The sequence below is a fragment of the Salvelinus alpinus genome, chromosome 18 (genome assembly GCF_045679555.1).
Source record: "Salvelinus alpinus chromosome 18, SLU_Salpinus.1, whole genome shotgun sequence".
Taxonomy (NCBI): Eukaryota; Metazoa; Chordata; class Actinopteri; order Salmoniformes; family Salmonidae; genus Salvelinus; species Salvelinus alpinus.
Window position 1 is genome coordinate 49,892,534 of NC_092103.1, and position 16,795 is coordinate 49,909,328.

Here is a 16,795-nt window from a genome sequence, read left to right on the forward strand (position 1 = left end):
CTGTTAGACTGAACGGCTTGGTGTGACCTTTATACTCTCTGCCCGTCTGTTAGACTGAACGGCTTGGTGTGACCTTTATACTCTCTGCCCGTCTGTTAGACTGAAGGGCTTGGTGTGACCTTTAAACTCTCTGCCCGTCTGTTAGTCTGAACGGCTTGGTGTGACCTTTATACTCTCTGCCCGTCTGTTAGACTGAACGGCTTGGTGTGACCTTTATACTCTCTGCCCGTCTGTTAGACTGAAGGGCTTGGTGTGACCTTTAAACTCTCTGCCCGTCTGTTAGACTGAAGGGCTTGGTGTGACCTTTAAACTCTCTGCCCGTCTGTTAGTCTGAACGGCTTGGTGTGACCTTTATACTCTCTGCCCGTCTGTTAGACTGAAGGGCTTGGTGTGACCTTTAAACTCTCTGCCCGTCTGTTAGTCTGAACGGCTTGGTGTGACCTTTATACTCTCTGCCCGTCTGTTAGACTGAACGGCTTGGTGTGACCCTTATACTCTCTGCCCGTCTGTTAGACTGAACGGCTTGGTGTGTCCTTTATACTCTCTGCCCGTCTATTAGAGACTGAAGGGCTTGGTGTGACCTTTATACTCTCTGTCCATCTGTTAGACTGAACGGCTTGGTGTGTCCTTTATACTCTCTGCCCGTCTGTTAGACTGAACGGCTTGGTGTGACCTTTATACTCTCTGTCCATCTGTTAGACTGAACGGCTTGGTGTGACCTTTATACTCTCTGCCCATCTGTTAGACTGAACGGCTTGGTGTGACCTTTATACTCTCTGCCCATCTGTTAGACTGAACGGCTTGGTGTGACCTTTAAACTCTCTGCCCGTCTGTTAGACTGAAGGGCTTGGTGTGACCTTTATACTCTCTGCCCGTCTGTTAGACTGAACGGCTTGGTGTGACCTTTATACTCTCTGCCCGTCTGTTAGACTGAACGGCTTGGTGTGACCTTTATACTCTCTGCCCGTCTGTTAGACTGAACGGCTTGGTGTGACCTTTATACTCTCTGCCCGTCTGTTAGAGACTGAAGGGCTTGGTGTGACCTTTAAACTCTCTGCCCGTCTGTTAGACTGAACGGCTTGGTGTGACCTTTATACTCTCTGCCCGTCTGTTAGACTGAACGGCTTGGTGTGACCTTTATACTCTCTGCCCGTCTGTTAGACTGAACGGCTTGGTGTGACCTTTATACTCTCTGCCCATCTGTTAGACTGAACGGCTTGGTGTGACCTTTAAACTCTCTGCCCGTCTGTTAGACTGAAGGGCTTGGTGTGACCTTTATACTCTCTGCCCATCTGTTAGACTGAACGGCTTGGTGTGACCTTTAAACTCTCTGCCCGTCTGTTAGACTGAAGGGCTTGGTGTGACCTTTATACTCTCTGCCCGTCTGTTAGACTGAACGGCTTGGTGTGACCTTTATACTCTCTGCCCGTCTGTTAGACTGAACGGCTTGGTGTGTCCTTTATACTCTCTGCCCGTCTGTTAGACTGAACGGCTTGGTGTGACCTTTATACTCTCTGCCCGTCTGTTAGACTGAACGGCTTGGTGTGTCCTTTATACTCTCTGCCCGTCTGTTAGACTGAAGGGCTTGGTGTGACCTTTAAACTCTCTGCCCGTCTGTTAGACTGAAGGGCTTGGTGTGACCTTTATACTCTCTGCCCGTCTGTTAGACTGAAGGGCTTGGTGTGACCTTTATACTCTCTGCCCGTCTGTTAGACTGAAGGGCTTGGTGTGACCTTTATACTCTCTGCCCGTCTGTTAGACTGAAGGGCTTGGTGTGACCTTTATACTCTCTGCCCGTCTGTTAGACTGAACGGCTTGGTGTGACCTTTATACTCTCTGCCCGTCTGTTAGACTGAACGGCTTGGTGTGTCCTTTATACTCTCTGCCCGTCTGTTAGACTGAACGGCTTGGTGTGACCTTTATACTCTCTGCCCGTTTAGTTTAACAGACGACCCTGACCGGCTTGGCGTGACCATTTAGTTTAACAGACGACCCTGACCGGCTTGGCGTGTCCATTTAGTTTAACAGACGACCCTGAACGGCTTGGCGTGACCATTTAGTTTAACAGACGACCCTGACCGGCTTGGCGTGTCCATTTAGTTTAACAGACGACCCTGAACGGCTTGGCGTGTCCATTTAGTTTAACAGACGACCCTGACCGGCTTGGCGTGTCCATTTAGTTTAATAGACGACCCTGACCGGCTTGGCGTGACCATTTAGTTTAACAGACGACCCTGACCGGCTTGGCGTGACCATTTAGTTTAACATTCGACCCTGACCCAATCCTATTTGTCCGTAAGGTGAGATCCTAAAGGAGGAAACGGCTGTTCACCCCAGCACCTTCTTTTGTTTTGTTGCATCGTGGGTAAAAATAAGTTGCAGTACATATTCTGCTCTTCTATAGCGTGTGCAATGATGTCAGAGAATAAAAGACAGGGTTCGCTGTTTGATGTGACTCCTTTGTTGTAATATTGCAAAAGGAAGTGGAAGTTTCTCCGTTTTAAGGATTTCTGCTTTAAAAGGAAGTGAAAGAATACAGGTTTAAGAGAATGTCTCTGGCGATCAGTCTGGCGATCAGTGACACAGTCGTTATGGCTAGGACACTTCAGGCCAGAAAGCTGACATTGTTTCTTTCCATTCCAGGAGGGAAGAAGGTTGGCATCAACCCCAAGATTAATAACCTGATGCCAGGTTATGAGGGGGCAAAGCACGGCCTGGTGTGGATCTGCGACAGCGGAATACGAGGTAGGAAACAAACGCTGTGTCCCAAAGTGCACTACCCTGGTCAAAAGTAGTGCACTGCATAGGGAATAGGATGCCATTTGGTACGCATTCTTACTCATCATTCTTATCCCTAGGGCTGATGTGTGTCTTATCCCTAGGGCTGATGTGGTTCTTATCGCTAGGGCTGATGTGGTTCTTATCGCTAGGGCTGATGTGGTTCTTATCGCTAGGGCTGATGTGGTTCTTATCGCTAGGGCTGATGTGGTTCTTATCGCTAGGGCTGATGTGGCTCTTATCGCTAGGGCTGATGTGGTTCTTATCGCTAGGGCTGATGTGGTTCTTATCGCTAGGGCTGATGTGGTTCTTATCGCTAGGGCTGATGTGGTTCTTATCGCTAGGGCTGATGTGGTTCTTATCGCTAGGGCTGATGTGGTTCTCATCGCTAGGGCTGATGTGGTTCTCATCGCTAGGGCTGATGTGGTTCTTATCGCTAGGGCTGATGTGGTTCTTATCGCTAGGGCTGATGTGGTTCTTATCGCTAGGGCTGATGTGTGTCTTATCGCTAGAGCTGATGTGTGTCTTATCCCTAGGGCTGATGTGGTTCTTATCGCTAGGGCTGATGTGGTTCTTATCGCTAGGGCTGATGTGTTTCTTATCGCTAGGGCTGATGTGTTTCTTATCACTAGGGCTGATGTGGTTCTTATCGCTAGGGCTGATGTGTTTCTTATCGCTAGGGCTGATGTGGTTCTTATCGCTAGGGCTGATGTGTTTCTTATCGCTAGGGCTGATGTGTTTCTTATCCCTAGGGCTGATGTGTTTCTTATCGCTAGGGCTGATGTGGTTCTTATCGCTAGGGCTTATGTGGTTCTTATCGCTAGGGCTGATGTGGTTCTTATCGCTAGGGCTGATGTGTTTCTTATCGCTAGGGCTGATGTGGTTCTTATCGCTAGGGCTGATGTGGTTCTTATCGCTAGGGCTGATGTGGTTCTTATCGCTAGGGCTGATGTGGTTCTTATCCCTAGGGCTGATGTGGTTCTTATCGCTAGGGCTGATGTGTTTCTTATCCCTCGGGCTGATGTGTTTCTTATCCCTAGGGCTGATGTGTGTCTTATCCCTAGGGCTGATGTGTGTCTTATCCCAAGGGCTGATGTGTGTCTTATCCCTAGGGCTGATGTGTTTCTTATCCCTAGGGCTGATGTGTGTCTTATCCCAAGGGCTGATGTGTGTCTTATCCCAAGGGCTGATGTGTGTCTTATCCCAAGGGCTGATGTGTGTCTTATCCCAAGGGCTGATGTGTGTCTTATCCCTAGAGCTGATGTGTGTCTTATCCCTAGGGCTGATGTGTTTCTTATCCCTAGAGCTGATGTGTGTCTTATCCCTAGGGCTGATGTGGTTCTTATCCCTAGGGCTGATGTGTGTCTTATCACATGTGTGTCTTATACCTAGGGCTGATGTGTGTCTTGTCGCTAGGGCTGATGTGGTTCTTATCGCTAGGGCTGATGTGTGTCTTATCGCTAGAGCTGATGTGTGTCTTATCCCTAGGGCTGTTGTGGTTCTTATCGCTAGGGCTGATGTGGTTCTTATCGCTAGGGCTGATGTGTTTCTTATCGCTAGGGCTGATGTGTTTCTTATCGCTAGGGCTGAGGTGTTTCTTATCCCTAGAGCTGAGGTGTGTCTTATCCCTAGGGCTGATGTGTGTCTTATCCCTAGGGCTGATGTGTTTCTTATCCCTAGGGCTGATGTGTTTCTTATCCCTAGGGCTGATGTGTTTCCCATTAAATAATGGAGGTTCCATTCAGCTCTAGTTTTGAACCTTGAACCTACAGTTGAAGTCCGAAGTTTTACATACACCTTAGCCAAATACATTTAAACTCAGTTTTACATACACCATAGCCAAATACATTTAAACTCAGTTTTACATACACCATAGCCAAATACATTTAAACTCAGTTTTACATACACCTTAGCCAAATACATTTAAACTCAGTTTTACATACACCTTAGCCAAATACATTTAAACTCAGTTTTACATACACCTTAGCCAAATACATTTAAACTCAGTTTTACACACTTCCTGACATTTAATCCAAGTAAAAATCCCCTGTCTTAGGTCAGTTAGGATCACCACTTTATTTGAAGAATGTGAAATGTCAGAATAATAGTAGAGATTTATTTCAGCTTTTATTTCTTTCATCACATTCCCAGTGGGTCAGAAGTTTACATCACTGAATTAGTATTTGGTAGCATTGCCTTTTTAAATAGTTTAACTTGGGTCAAATGTTTTGGGTAGCCTTCCACAAGCTTCCCACAATAAGTTGGGTGAATTTTGGCCCATTCCTCCTGACAGAGCTGGTGTAACTGAGTCAGGTTTGTAGGCCTCCTCGCTCGCACACGCTTTTTCAGTTCTGCCCACACATTTTCTATAGGATTGAGGTCAGGGCTTTGTGATGGCCACTGCAATACCTTGACTTTGTTGTCCTTAAGCCATTTTGACACAACTTTGGAAGTATGCTTGGGGTCATTGTCCATTTGGAAGACCCATTTGCGACCAAGCTTTAACTTCCTGACTGATGTCTTGAGATGTTGCTTCAATATATCCACATAATTTTCTTTCTTCATGATGCCATCTATTTTGTGAAGTGCACCAGTCCCTCCTGCAGCAAAGCACCCCCACAACATGATGCTGCCACCCCCGTGCTTCACGGTTGGGATGGTGTTCTTCGGCTTGCAAGCCTCCCCCTTTTTCCTCCAAACATAATGATGGTCATTATGGTCAAACAGTTCTATTTTTGTTTCATCAGACCAGAGAACATTTCTCCAAAAAGTACGATCTTTGTCCCCATGTGCAGTTGCAAACCGTAGACTGGCGTTTTATGGCGTTTTTGGAGCGGTGGCTTCTTCTTTGCTGAGAGGCCTTTCAGGTTATGTCGATATAGGACTCGTTTTACTGTGAATATAGATACTTTTGTACCTGTTTCCTCCAGCATCTTCACAAGGTCCTTTGCTGTTGTTCTGGGATTCATTTGCAGTTTTCGCACCAAAGTACGTTAATCTCTAGGAGACAGAACGCGTCTCCTTCCTGAGCGGTATGACGGCTGCGTGGTCCCATGGTGTTTATACTTGCGTACTATTGTTTGTACAGATGAACGTGGTACCTTCAGGCATTTGGAAATTGTTCCCAAGGATGAACCAGACTTGTGGAGGTCTACAATTATTTTTCTGAGGTCTTGGCTGATTTCTTTTGATTTTCCCATGATGTCAAGCAAAGAGACACTGAGTTTGAAGGTAGGCCTTGAAATACATCCACAGGTACACCTCCAATTGACTCAAATGATGTAAATTAGCCTATCAGAAGCTTCTAAAGCCATGACATAATTTTCTGGAAATTTCCAAGCTGTTTAAAGGCACAGTCAACTTAGTGTATGTAAACTTCTCACCTACTGGAATTGTGATACAGTGAATTATAAGTGAAATAATCTGTCTGTAAACAATTGTTGGAAAAATGTAGATGAAAAAAAAAAACAGTAGATGTCCTAACCGACTTGCCAAAACAATAGTTTGTCAACAAGAAATTTGTGAAGTGGTTGAAAAACGAGTTTTAATGACTCCAACCTAAGTGTATGTAAACTTCCGACTTCAACTGTAGATCATCAGGCTTTAATTGCTTTTACTTACAAACATGTTACTATCTGATTCAAATACTGTAGTTGGATGAAATACTTTAAGGTCATTTTGATCCCGTTGCCTGATTTTGTTAAAGCTTTTGGTGACAACGATTGATTGGCCAATCCTGTCCTCTTCCCTCGCCAGTGAAACCGGACACCCTGACGGATATGGCCTATCAGATGACGGAGAAGGTGGGGTTAGTCCATGGCCTTCCCTATGTGGCCGACAGACAGGGCTTCGCTGCTACACTAGAACAGGTGAGTGTCCGTAGAGTAGGGCTCTTCAACCTCAGTTCATCTTTCTGCCATTTCCTTCCTCGCTTCCTTCTCCAGTGTATAGCTAGAGGTTTAAGGTCCCTCCCTTCTGACCTTCTTCTCCAGTGCGTTTTGACGAAGCGGCGAGGATGTTAGGAATTAAAGAAACGAAATATATTCCCAAATAAATGTATTCTCAAATATTGTATTTTCTATGTTACGCTGGGTACACAGAGCTGACCTGCATGCCTGTTGCTGACAATCCGATGGTCAGATGAAGGGAACTAAATAGTCTATTTAATTTCTAGGGAGTTTTTCCTAGCCAACGTGCTTCTACATCTGCATTGCTTGCTGTTTGGGGTTTTAGGCTGGGTTTCTGTACAGCACTTTGTGATATTAGCTGATGTAAAAATGGCTTTAAAAATACATTATATTTGATAGATTGAGTATCACGACGGCACTGCGGTGCCTAATGTAACTGCTGGTGAAGTCATTCAAAGCCTCTATTTCATCACTCAGGATTTAACTTTCCACTGCTACTATTTCTGCAATGTTGTTATTAAAACAAAGTCAGACACCCCCCCCCCCCCCCCCCATAGTAGAATGGTTGTTTACCTAGTCGGCTTGTTGTGGTGTGTTCTGTGTGAGAGAATCATTCCTCTCGGAGGCGCGTTCAAGTTGTCGAGAGCCATAAGGAGGGAAAGTGTGTTGACGCTGAAAACAAATCTGGCTTCCTATTTAAAAAGAAGATGGAGAACAAAGCTATGAAGCTATGAGCACACAAATAATATTGCGATATTGTCAAAACGAGATATATATATATAATATCGTTTTGACAATATCGCATTTATATATATAGTCAAAAATAATATCCCGATATGTACAGTGGGGCAACAAAGTATTTAGTCAGCCACCAATTGTGCAAGTTCTCCCACTTAAAAATATGAGAGAGGCCTGTAATTTTCATCATAGGTACACTTCAACTATGACAGACAAAATGAGGGGAAAAAATCCAGAAAATCACATTGTAGGATTTTTTATGAATTTATTTGCAAATAAAACCACCGGCGGGCCGCCAGTTGGGGAACCCTGCCCTAGAACCCTGCCCTAGAACCCTGCCCTAGAACTTAACCAAGTACACCTGACAACAAAAACACACATACAGTACCAGTGAAAAGTTTAGACACACCAACTCATTCAAGGGTTTTTCTTTATTTGTACTATTATTGTTTTCTGAGCAAAAAAAATATTTAATTATTTTTGGGGGAGATGGACAGAAGACTAAAAACACCAGCGAATCAGCTGATTTTGAAAATCTTTTCCAAAGTAGTCCCACGCATTATAGATACAGTGGGGAGAACAAGTATTTGATACACTGCCGATTTTGCAGGTTTTCCTACTTACAAAGCATGTAGAGGTCTGTCATTTTTATCATAGGTACACTTCAACTGTGAGAGACGGAATCTAAAACAAAAATCCAGAAAATCACATTGTATGATTTTTAAGTAATTAATTAGCATTTTATTGCATGACATAAGTATTTGATCACCTACCAACCAGTAAGAATTCCGGCTCTCACAGACCTGTTAGTTTTTCTTTAAGAAGCCCTCCTGTTCTCCACTCATTACCTGTATTAACTGCACCTGTTTGAACTCGTTACCTGTATAAAAGACACCTGTCCACACACTCAATCAAACAGACTCCAACCTCTCCACAATGGCCAAGACCAGAGAGCTGTATAAGGACATCAGGGATAAATTGTAGACCTGTACAAGGCTGGGATGGGCTACAGGACAATAGCCAAGCAGCTTGGTGAGAAGGCAACAACTGTTGGCACAATTATTAGAAAATGGAAGAAGTTCAAGATGACGGTCAATCACCCTCGGTCTGGGGCTCCATGCAAGATCTCACCTCGTGGGGCATCAATGATCATGAGGAATGTGAGGGATCAGCCCAGAACTACACGGCAGGACCTGGTCAATGACCTGAAGAGAGCTGGGACCACAGTCTCAAAGAAAACCATTAGTAACACACTACGCCGTCATGGATTAAAATCCTGCAGCGCACGCAAGGTCCCCCTGCTCAAGCCAGCGCATGTCCAGGCCCGTCTGAAGTTTGCCAATGACCATCTGGATGATCCAGAGGAGGAATGGGAGAAGGTCATGTGGTCTGATGAGACAAAAATAGAGCTTTTTGCTCTAAACTCCACTCGCCGTGTTTGGAGGAATAGAAGGATGAGTACAACCCCAAGAACACCATCCCAACCGTGAAGCATGGAGGTGGAAACATCATTCTTTGGGGATGCTTTTCTGCAAAGGGGACAGGACGACTGCACCGTATTGAAGGGAGGATGGATGGGGCCATGTATCGCGAGATCTTGACCAACAACCTCCTTCCCTCAGTAAGAGCATTGAAGATGGGTCGTGGCTGGGTCTTCCAGCATGACAACGACCCGAAACACACAGCCAGGGCAACTAAGGAGTGGCTCCGTAAGAAGCATCTCAAGGTCCTGGAGTGGCCTAGCCAGTCTCCAGACCTGAACCCAATAGAACATCTTTGGAGGGAGCCGAAAGTCCGTATTGCCCAGCGAGAGCCCCGAAACCTGAAGGATCTGGAGAAGGTCTGTATGGAGGAGTGGGCCAAAATCCCTGCTGCAGTGTGTGCAAACCTGGTCAAGAACTACAGGAAACGTATGATCTCTGTAATTGCAAACTAAGGTTTCTGTACCAAATATTCAGTTCTGCTTTTCTGATGTATCAAATACTTATGTCATGCAATAAAATGCAAATTAATTAATTAAAAATCATACAATGTGATTTTCTGGATTTTTGTTTTAGATTCCTTCTCTCACAGTTGAAGTGTACCTATGATAAAAATTACAGACCTCTACATGCTTTGTAAGTAGGAAAACCTGCAAAATTGTCAGTGTATCAAATACTTGTTCTCCCCACTGTATATATAAACTCAGCAAAAAAAGAAACGTCCTCTCACTGTCAACTGCGTTTATTTTCACCAAACTTAACATGTGTAAATATTTGTATGAACATAACAAGATTCCTGAGACCATATAAACTGAACAAGTTCCACAGACATGTGACTAACAGAAATTGAATAATGTGTCCCTGAACAAAGGAGGGGGGTCAAAATCAACAGTAACAGTCAGTATCTGGTGTGGCCACCAGCTGCATTAAGTACTGCAGTGCATCTCCTCCTCATGGACTGCACCAGATTTGCCAGTTCTTGCTGTGAGATGTTATCCTACTCTTCCACCAAGGCACCTGCAAGTTCCCAGACATTTCTGGGGGGAATGGCCCTAGCCCTCACCCTCCGATCCAACAGGTCCCAGACGTGCTCAATGGGATTGAGATCCGGGGTCTTCGCTGGTCATGGCAGAACACTGACATTCCTGTCTTGCAGGAAATCACACACAGAACAAGCAGTATGGCTGGTGGCATTGTCATGCTGGAGGGTCATGTCAGGATGAGCCTGCAGGAAGGGTTCCACATGAGGGAGGAGGATGTCTCCCTGTAACGCACAGCGTTGAGATTGCCTGCAATGACAACAAGCTCAGTCCGATGATGCTGTGACACACCGCCCCAGACCATGACGGACCCTCCACCTCCAAATGGATCCCACACCAGAGTACAGGCCTCGGTGTAACGCTCATTCCTTTGACGATAAACGAGATTCTGACCATCACCCCTGGTGAGACACTTTTTGCCAGTCCTGTCTGGTCCAGCGACGGTGGGTTTGTGCCCATAGGTGACGTTGTTGCTGGTGATGTCTGGTGAGAACCTGCCTTACAACAGACCTACAAGCCCTCAGTCCAGCCTCTCTCAGCCTTTTGCAGACAGTCTGAGCACTGATGGAGGCATTGTATGTTCCTGGTGTAACTCGGGCAGTTGTTGTTGCCATCCTGAAAAAGGGACGTTTTCTTTTTTTGCCGAGTTTGTGATTGCATTTGTATACAATGTGATTATGTTTTAGATAAGTATTATATCTGTTTGGCCGCGTTGCAGCCAATTTGCAGTCTACAAATGATTTGTTAATTATGATCCGGCCACCTGACCATGGCTGAATCTAGTTAATGATCCCTGGGGGTCTTAGGCCTGTCTAAATGATCAGTAATCTGTCCTACCAGTAATCTACCTCCATTTTCTAACAGGTGTATTTTGGCACGTCCCACCCGCGCTCCTACATCTCAGCCAACGTGACAGGTATTAAGTGTGTGACAGGGATGTCCTGTCTGATGAGGAAAGATATCCTGGACCAGGCTGGAGGGCTGATCGCCTTCGCTCAATACATCGCTGAGGACTACTTCATGGCGAAGGCTATCGCTGACAGGTGCAGTCATTACTTTATCTTCCATGTTTGCGCTAGGAGGAGTTGATGCGTTAGCGCTACCGACACGGTGGCCTGCCTCTCGTCCTCCCCCGACACGGTGGCCTGCCTCTCGTCCTCCCCCGACACGGTGGCCTGCCTCTCGTCCTCCCCCGACACGGTGGCTTGCCTCTCGTCGTCCTCCCCCGACACGGTGGCCTGCCTCTCGTCCTCCCCCCCCGACACGGTGGCCTGCCTCTCGTCCTCCCCCGACACGGTGGCCTGCCTCTCGTCCTCCCCCGACACGATGGCCTGTTTTTATTGATTATTGTGCCACTAAACATCAGTAATTGATCATTCTGTGGTATGGTTTATTGATGCGCTTCCATTGGAATGAGATCATGGTCTCAATTGGGCTACCCTGAAGAAAGAAATGTGTATGGCCATGGTCCAGGTCCAGGTCCAGGTCCAGGTCCTACTATAGGTGTTAAACGAGAAGTCCATGAGGAAGGTTCCTCACCCTGAATATAGGCCAGGACAAACTGTAATCCACGGTCGGTTTTCTGTAAACCGACACTAGAAACGCCAGCTAAACTTAACCCAAACCACTGCTAGCTAACAATCAATGGGAGTGAGTGCAACTTGAACTTCCCCTTTTTTAACTGAAGGCTCACGGTTTCCTTTTTGTCCCTCCCTTTTCTCACAGGGGATGGAAGTTCTCCATGGCAACACAGGTAGCCATGCAGAACTCTGGGTCCTATTCGATTGCTCAGTTCCAGTCCCGCATGATCAGGTAAGCTTTGTGTTTGTCCCCATTACCCATAGTGGAAGACCCAGAGATGTAAAATGTCACACACACCCATTGTTCTAGAGCAGGGGTGTCAAACTGAGTTCCTGGAGGGACACGGGTCTGTGTGATTTCACTCTTCTTTGGACTTGATGGATCCGTGAAGACGACAGCAGACACAACCCTCTAGGAACTGAGTTTAACACATTGTTCTAGTTTATTTCAACATGTTTATTTAGCTTTTGTATTAGTCTCATAATAGTCAATTTTGAAGTCCACTGACTGGCCTGCTACATTTGGGGATAATTCTTCAGTTTCTACTATGGTGTCCCTCTCAGATGGGCCAAGCTTCGTATCAACATGCTCCCCGCCACCATCTGTGAGCCCATCTCAGAGTGTTTCCTAGCCAGCCTGATCATTGGCTGGGCGGCGCATCACGTGTTCCACTGGGATATTATGGTCTTCTTCATGTGCCACTGTCTGGCTTGGTTCATCTCTGATTACATCCAGCTCCGAGGAGTCCAGGTACACACACACACACACACACACACACACACACACACACACACACACACACTGTCTGGTATGGTTAATCTCTGATTACATCCAGCTTCGAGGGGTCCACAGACAGGTTTAGGTACCGGATGGCGTACTCTCTATTTCTAACACTATACTGGCTCTCAATAGCTGCTTTCACATTTACACACTTAATCTGTACAGCCCAGTGCTAGCTAGAGCCAGAGGTTTAATCTGTACAGTTCAGTGCTAGCTAGAGCCAGAGGTTTAATCTGTACAGCCCAGTGCTAGCTAGAGTCAGAGGTTTAATCTGTACAGCCCAGTGCTAGCTAGAGCCAGAGGTTTAATCTGTACAGCCCAGTGCTAGCTAGAGCCAGAGGTTTAATCTGTACAGCCCAGTGCTAGCTAGAGCCATAGGTTTAATCTGTACAGCCCAGTGCTAGCTAGAGCCAGAGGTTTAATCTGTACAGCCCAGTGCTAGCTAGAGCCAGAGGTTTAATCTGTACAGCCCAGTGCTAGCTAGAGCCAGAGGTTTAATCTGTGCAGCCCAGTGCTAGCTAGAGCCAGAGGTTTAATCTGTACAGCCCAGTGCTAGCTAGAGCCAGAGGTTTAATCTGTACAGCCCAGTGCTAGCTAGAGCCAGAGGTTTAATCTGTGCAGCCCAGTGCTAGCTAGAGCCAGAGGTTTAATCTGTGCAGCCCAGTGCTAGCTAGAGCCAGAGGTTTAATCTGTGCAGCCCAGTGCTAGCTAGAACCAGAGGTTTAATCTGTACAGTCCAGTGCTAGCTAGAGCCAGAGGTTTAATCTGTGCAGCCCAGTGCTAGCTAGAGCCAGAGGTTTAATCTGTGCAGCCCTTGCTAGCTAGAGCCAGAGGTTTAATCTGTGCAGCCCAGTGCTAGCTAGAGCCAGAGGTTTAATCTGTGCAGCCCAGTGCTAGCTAGAGCCAGAGGTTTAATCTGTGCAGCCCAGTGCTAGCTAGAGCCAGAGGTTTAATCTGTACAGCCCAGTGCTAGCTAGAGCCAGAGGTTTAATCTCTACAGCCCAGTGCTAGCTAGAGCCAGAGGTTTAATCTGTACAGCCCAGTGCTAGCTAGAGCCAGAGGTTTAATCTGTACAGCCCAGTGCTAGCTAGAGCCAGAGGTTTAATCTCGACAGCCCAGTGCTAGCTAGAGCCAGAGGTTTAATCTCTACAGCCCAGTGCTAGCTAGAGCCAGAGGTTTAATCTGTGCAGCCCAGTGCTAGCTAGAGCCAGAGGTGTAATCTGTACAGCCCAGTGCTAGCTAGAGCCAGAGGTTTAATCTGTGCAGTCCAGTGCTAGCTAGAGCCAGAGGTTTAATCTGTACAGCCCAGTGCTAGCTAGCGCCAGAGGTTTAATCTGTACAGCCCAGTGCTAGCTAGAGCCAGAGGTTTAATCTGTACAGCCCAGTGCTAGCTAGAGCCAGAGGTTTAATCTGTACAGCCCAGTGCTAGCTAGAGCCAGAGGTTTAATCATCTGTACAGTCCAGTGCTAGCTAGAGCCAGAGGTTTAATCTGTACAGCCCAGTGCTAGCTAGAGCCAGATGTTTAATCTGTACAGCCCAGTGCTAGCTAGAGCCAGAGGTTTAATCTGTACAGCCCAGTGCTAGCTAGAGCCAGAGGTTTAATCTGTGCAGCCCAGTGCTAGCTAGAGCCAGAGGTTTAATCTGTACAGCCCAGTGCTAGCTAGAGCCAGAGGTTTAATCTGTACAGCCCAGTGCTAGCTAGAGCCAGAGGTTTAATCTGTACAGCCCAGTGCTAGCTAGAGCCAGAGGTTTAATCTGTACAGCCCAGTGCTAGCTAGAGCCAGAGGTTTAATCTGTACAGCCCAGTGCTAGCTAGAGCCAGAGGTTTAATCTCTACAGCCCAGTGCTAGCTAGAGCCAGAGGTTTAATCTCTACAGCCCAGTGCTAGCTAGAGCCAGAGGTTTAATCTGTGCAGCCCAGTGCTAGCTAGAGCCAGAGGTGTAATCTGTACAGCCCAGTGCTAGCTAGAGCCAGAGGTTTAATCTGTACAGCCCAGTGCTAGCTAGAGCCAGAGGTTTAATCTGTACAGCCCAGTGCTAGCTAGAGCCAGAGGTTTCATCTGTACAGTCCAGTGCTAGCTAGAGCCAGAGGTTTAATCTGTACAGCCCAGTGCTAGCTAGAGCCAGAGGTTTCATCTGTACAGCCCAGTGCTAGCTAGAGCCAGATGTTTAATCTCTACAGCCCAGTGCTAGCTAGAGCCAGAGGTTTAATCTCTACAGCCCAGTGCTAGCTAGAGCCAGAGGTTTAATCTGTACAGCCCAGTGCTAGCTAGAGCCAGAGGTTTAATCTGTACAGCCCAGTGCTAGCTAGAGCCAGAGGTTTCATCTCTACAGCCCAGTGCTAGCGAGAGCCAGAGGTTTAATCTGTACAGCCCAGTGCTAGCTAGAGCCAGAGGTTTAATCTGTACAGCCCAGTGCTAGCTAGAGCCAGAGGTTTAATCTCTACAGCCCAGTGCTAGCTAGAGCCAGAGGTTTAATCTGTACAGCCCAGTGCTAGCTAGAGCCAGAGGTTTAATCTGTACAGCCCAGTGCTAGCTAGAGCCAGAGGTTTAATCTCTACAGCCCAGTGCTAGCTAGAGCCAGAGGTTTAATCTGTACAGCCCAGTGCTAGCTAGAGCCAGAGGTTTAATCTGTACAGCCCAGTGCTAGCTAGAGCCAGAGGTTTAATCTCGACAGCCCAGTGCTAGCTAGAGCCAGAGGTTTAATCTCTACAGCCCAGTGCTAGCTAGAGCCAGAGGTTTAATCTGTGCAGCCCAGTGCTAGCTAGAGCCAGAGGTGTAATCTGTACAGCCCAGTGCTAGCTAGAGCCAGAGGTTTAATCTGTGCAGTCCAGTGCTAGCTAGAGCCAGAGGTTTAATCTGTACAGCCCAGTGCTAGCTAGCGCCAGAGGTTTAATCTGTACAGCCCAGTGCTAGCTAGAGCCAGAGGTTTAATCTGTACAGCCCAGTGCTAGCTAGAGCCAGAGGTTTAATCTGTACAGCCCAGTGCTAGCTAGAGCCAGAGGTTTAATCTGTACAGCCCAGTGCTAGCTAGCGCCAGAGGTTTAATCTGTACAGCCCAGTGCTAGCTAGAGCCAGAGGTTTAATCTGTACAGCCCAGTGCTAGCTAGAGCCAGAGGTTTAATCTGTACAGCCCAGTGCTAGCTAGAGCCAGAGGTTTAATCATCTGTACAGTCCAGTGCTAGCTAGAGCCAGAGGTTTAATCTGTACAGCCCAGTGCTAGCTAGAGCCAGAGGTTTAATCTGTACAGCCCAGTGCTAGCTAGAGCCAGAGGTTTAATCTGTACAGCCCAGTGCTAGCTAGAGCCAGAGGTTTAATCTGTGCAGCCCAGTGCTAGCTAGAGCCAGAGGTTTAATCTGTACAGCCCAGTGCTAGCTAGAGCCAGAGGTTTAATCTGTACAGCCCAGTGCTAGCTAGAGCCAGAGGTTTAATCTGTACAGCCCAGTGCTAGCTAGAGCCAGAGGTTTAATCTGTACAGCCCAGTGCTAGCTAGAGCCAGAGGTTTAATCTGTACAGCCCAGTGCTAGCTAGAGCCAGAGGTTTAATCTCTACAGCCCAGTGCTAGCTAGAGCCAGAGGTTTAATCTCTACAGCCCAGTGCTAGCTAGAGCCAGAGGTTTAATCTGTGCAGCCCAGTGCTAGCTAGAGCCAGAGGTGTAATCTGTACAGCCCAGTGCTAGCTAGAGCCAGAGGTTTAATCTGTACAGCCCAGTGCTAGCTAGAGCCAGAGGTTTAATCTGTACAGCCCAGTGCTAGCTAGAGCCAGAGGTTTCATCTGTACAGTCCAGTGCTAGCTAGAGCCAGAGGTTTAATCTGTACAGCCCAGTGCTAGCTAGAGCCAGAGGTTTCATCTGTACAGCCCAGTGCTAGCTAGAGCCAGATGTTTAATCTCTACAGCCCAGTGCTAGCTAGAGCCAGAGGTTTAATCTCTACAGCCCAGTGCTAGCTAGAGCCAGAGGTTTAATCTGTACAGCCCAGTGCTAGCTAGAGCCAGAGGTTTAATCTGTACAGCCCAGTGCTAGCTAGAGCCAGAGGTTTCATCTCTACAGCCCAGTGCTAGCGAGAGCCAGAGGTTTAATCTGTACAGCCCAGTGCTAGCTAGAGCCAGAGGTTTAATCTGTACAGCCCAGTGCTAGCTAGAGCCAGATGTTTAATCTCTACAGCCCAGTGCTAGCTAGAGCCAGAGGTTTAATCTGTACAGCCCAGTGCTAGCTAGAGCCAGAGGTTTCATCTCTATTGCCCAGTGCTAGCTAGAGCCAGAGGTTTCATCTGTACAGCCCAGTGCTAGCTAGAGCCAGAGGTTTAATCTGTGCAGCCCAGTGCTAGCTAGAGCCAGAGGTTTAATCTGTACAGCCCAGTGCTAGCTAGAGCCAGAGGTTTAATCTGTACAGCCCAGTGCTAGCTAGAGCCAGAGGTTTAATCTGTACAGCCCAGTGCTAGCTAGAGCCAGAGGTTTAATCATCTGTACAGTCCAGTGCTAGCTAGAGCCAGA

At 47.1% G+C, this 16,795-nt stretch overlaps 1 protein-coding gene across 2 annotated transcripts in view; it reads left to right on the forward strand.

Annotated features, from left to right (window-relative positions):
• Positions 1–16,795, forward strand: part of LOC139544444 (ceramide glucosyltransferase-like) — a 61,370-nt gene that overhangs the window by 37,534 nt on the left and 7,041 nt on the right. For both annotated transcript variants that reach the window (XR_011668875.1, XM_071351552.1), the window contains exons 4-8: positions 2,644–2,745; positions 6,535–6,647; positions 10,810–10,988; positions 11,671–11,757; positions 12,090–12,276. Coding sequence is in view for 1 of the 2 variants with exons in the window: in XM_071351552.1 (XP_071207653.1) it covers positions 2,644–2,745; positions 6,535–6,647; positions 10,810–10,988; positions 11,671–11,757; positions 12,090–12,276 (668 nt within the window). In the remaining variant the exon portion in view is untranslated. The remainder of the gene's footprint in view (positions 1–2,643; positions 2,746–6,534; positions 6,648–10,809; positions 10,989–11,670; positions 11,758–12,089; positions 12,277–16,795) is intronic.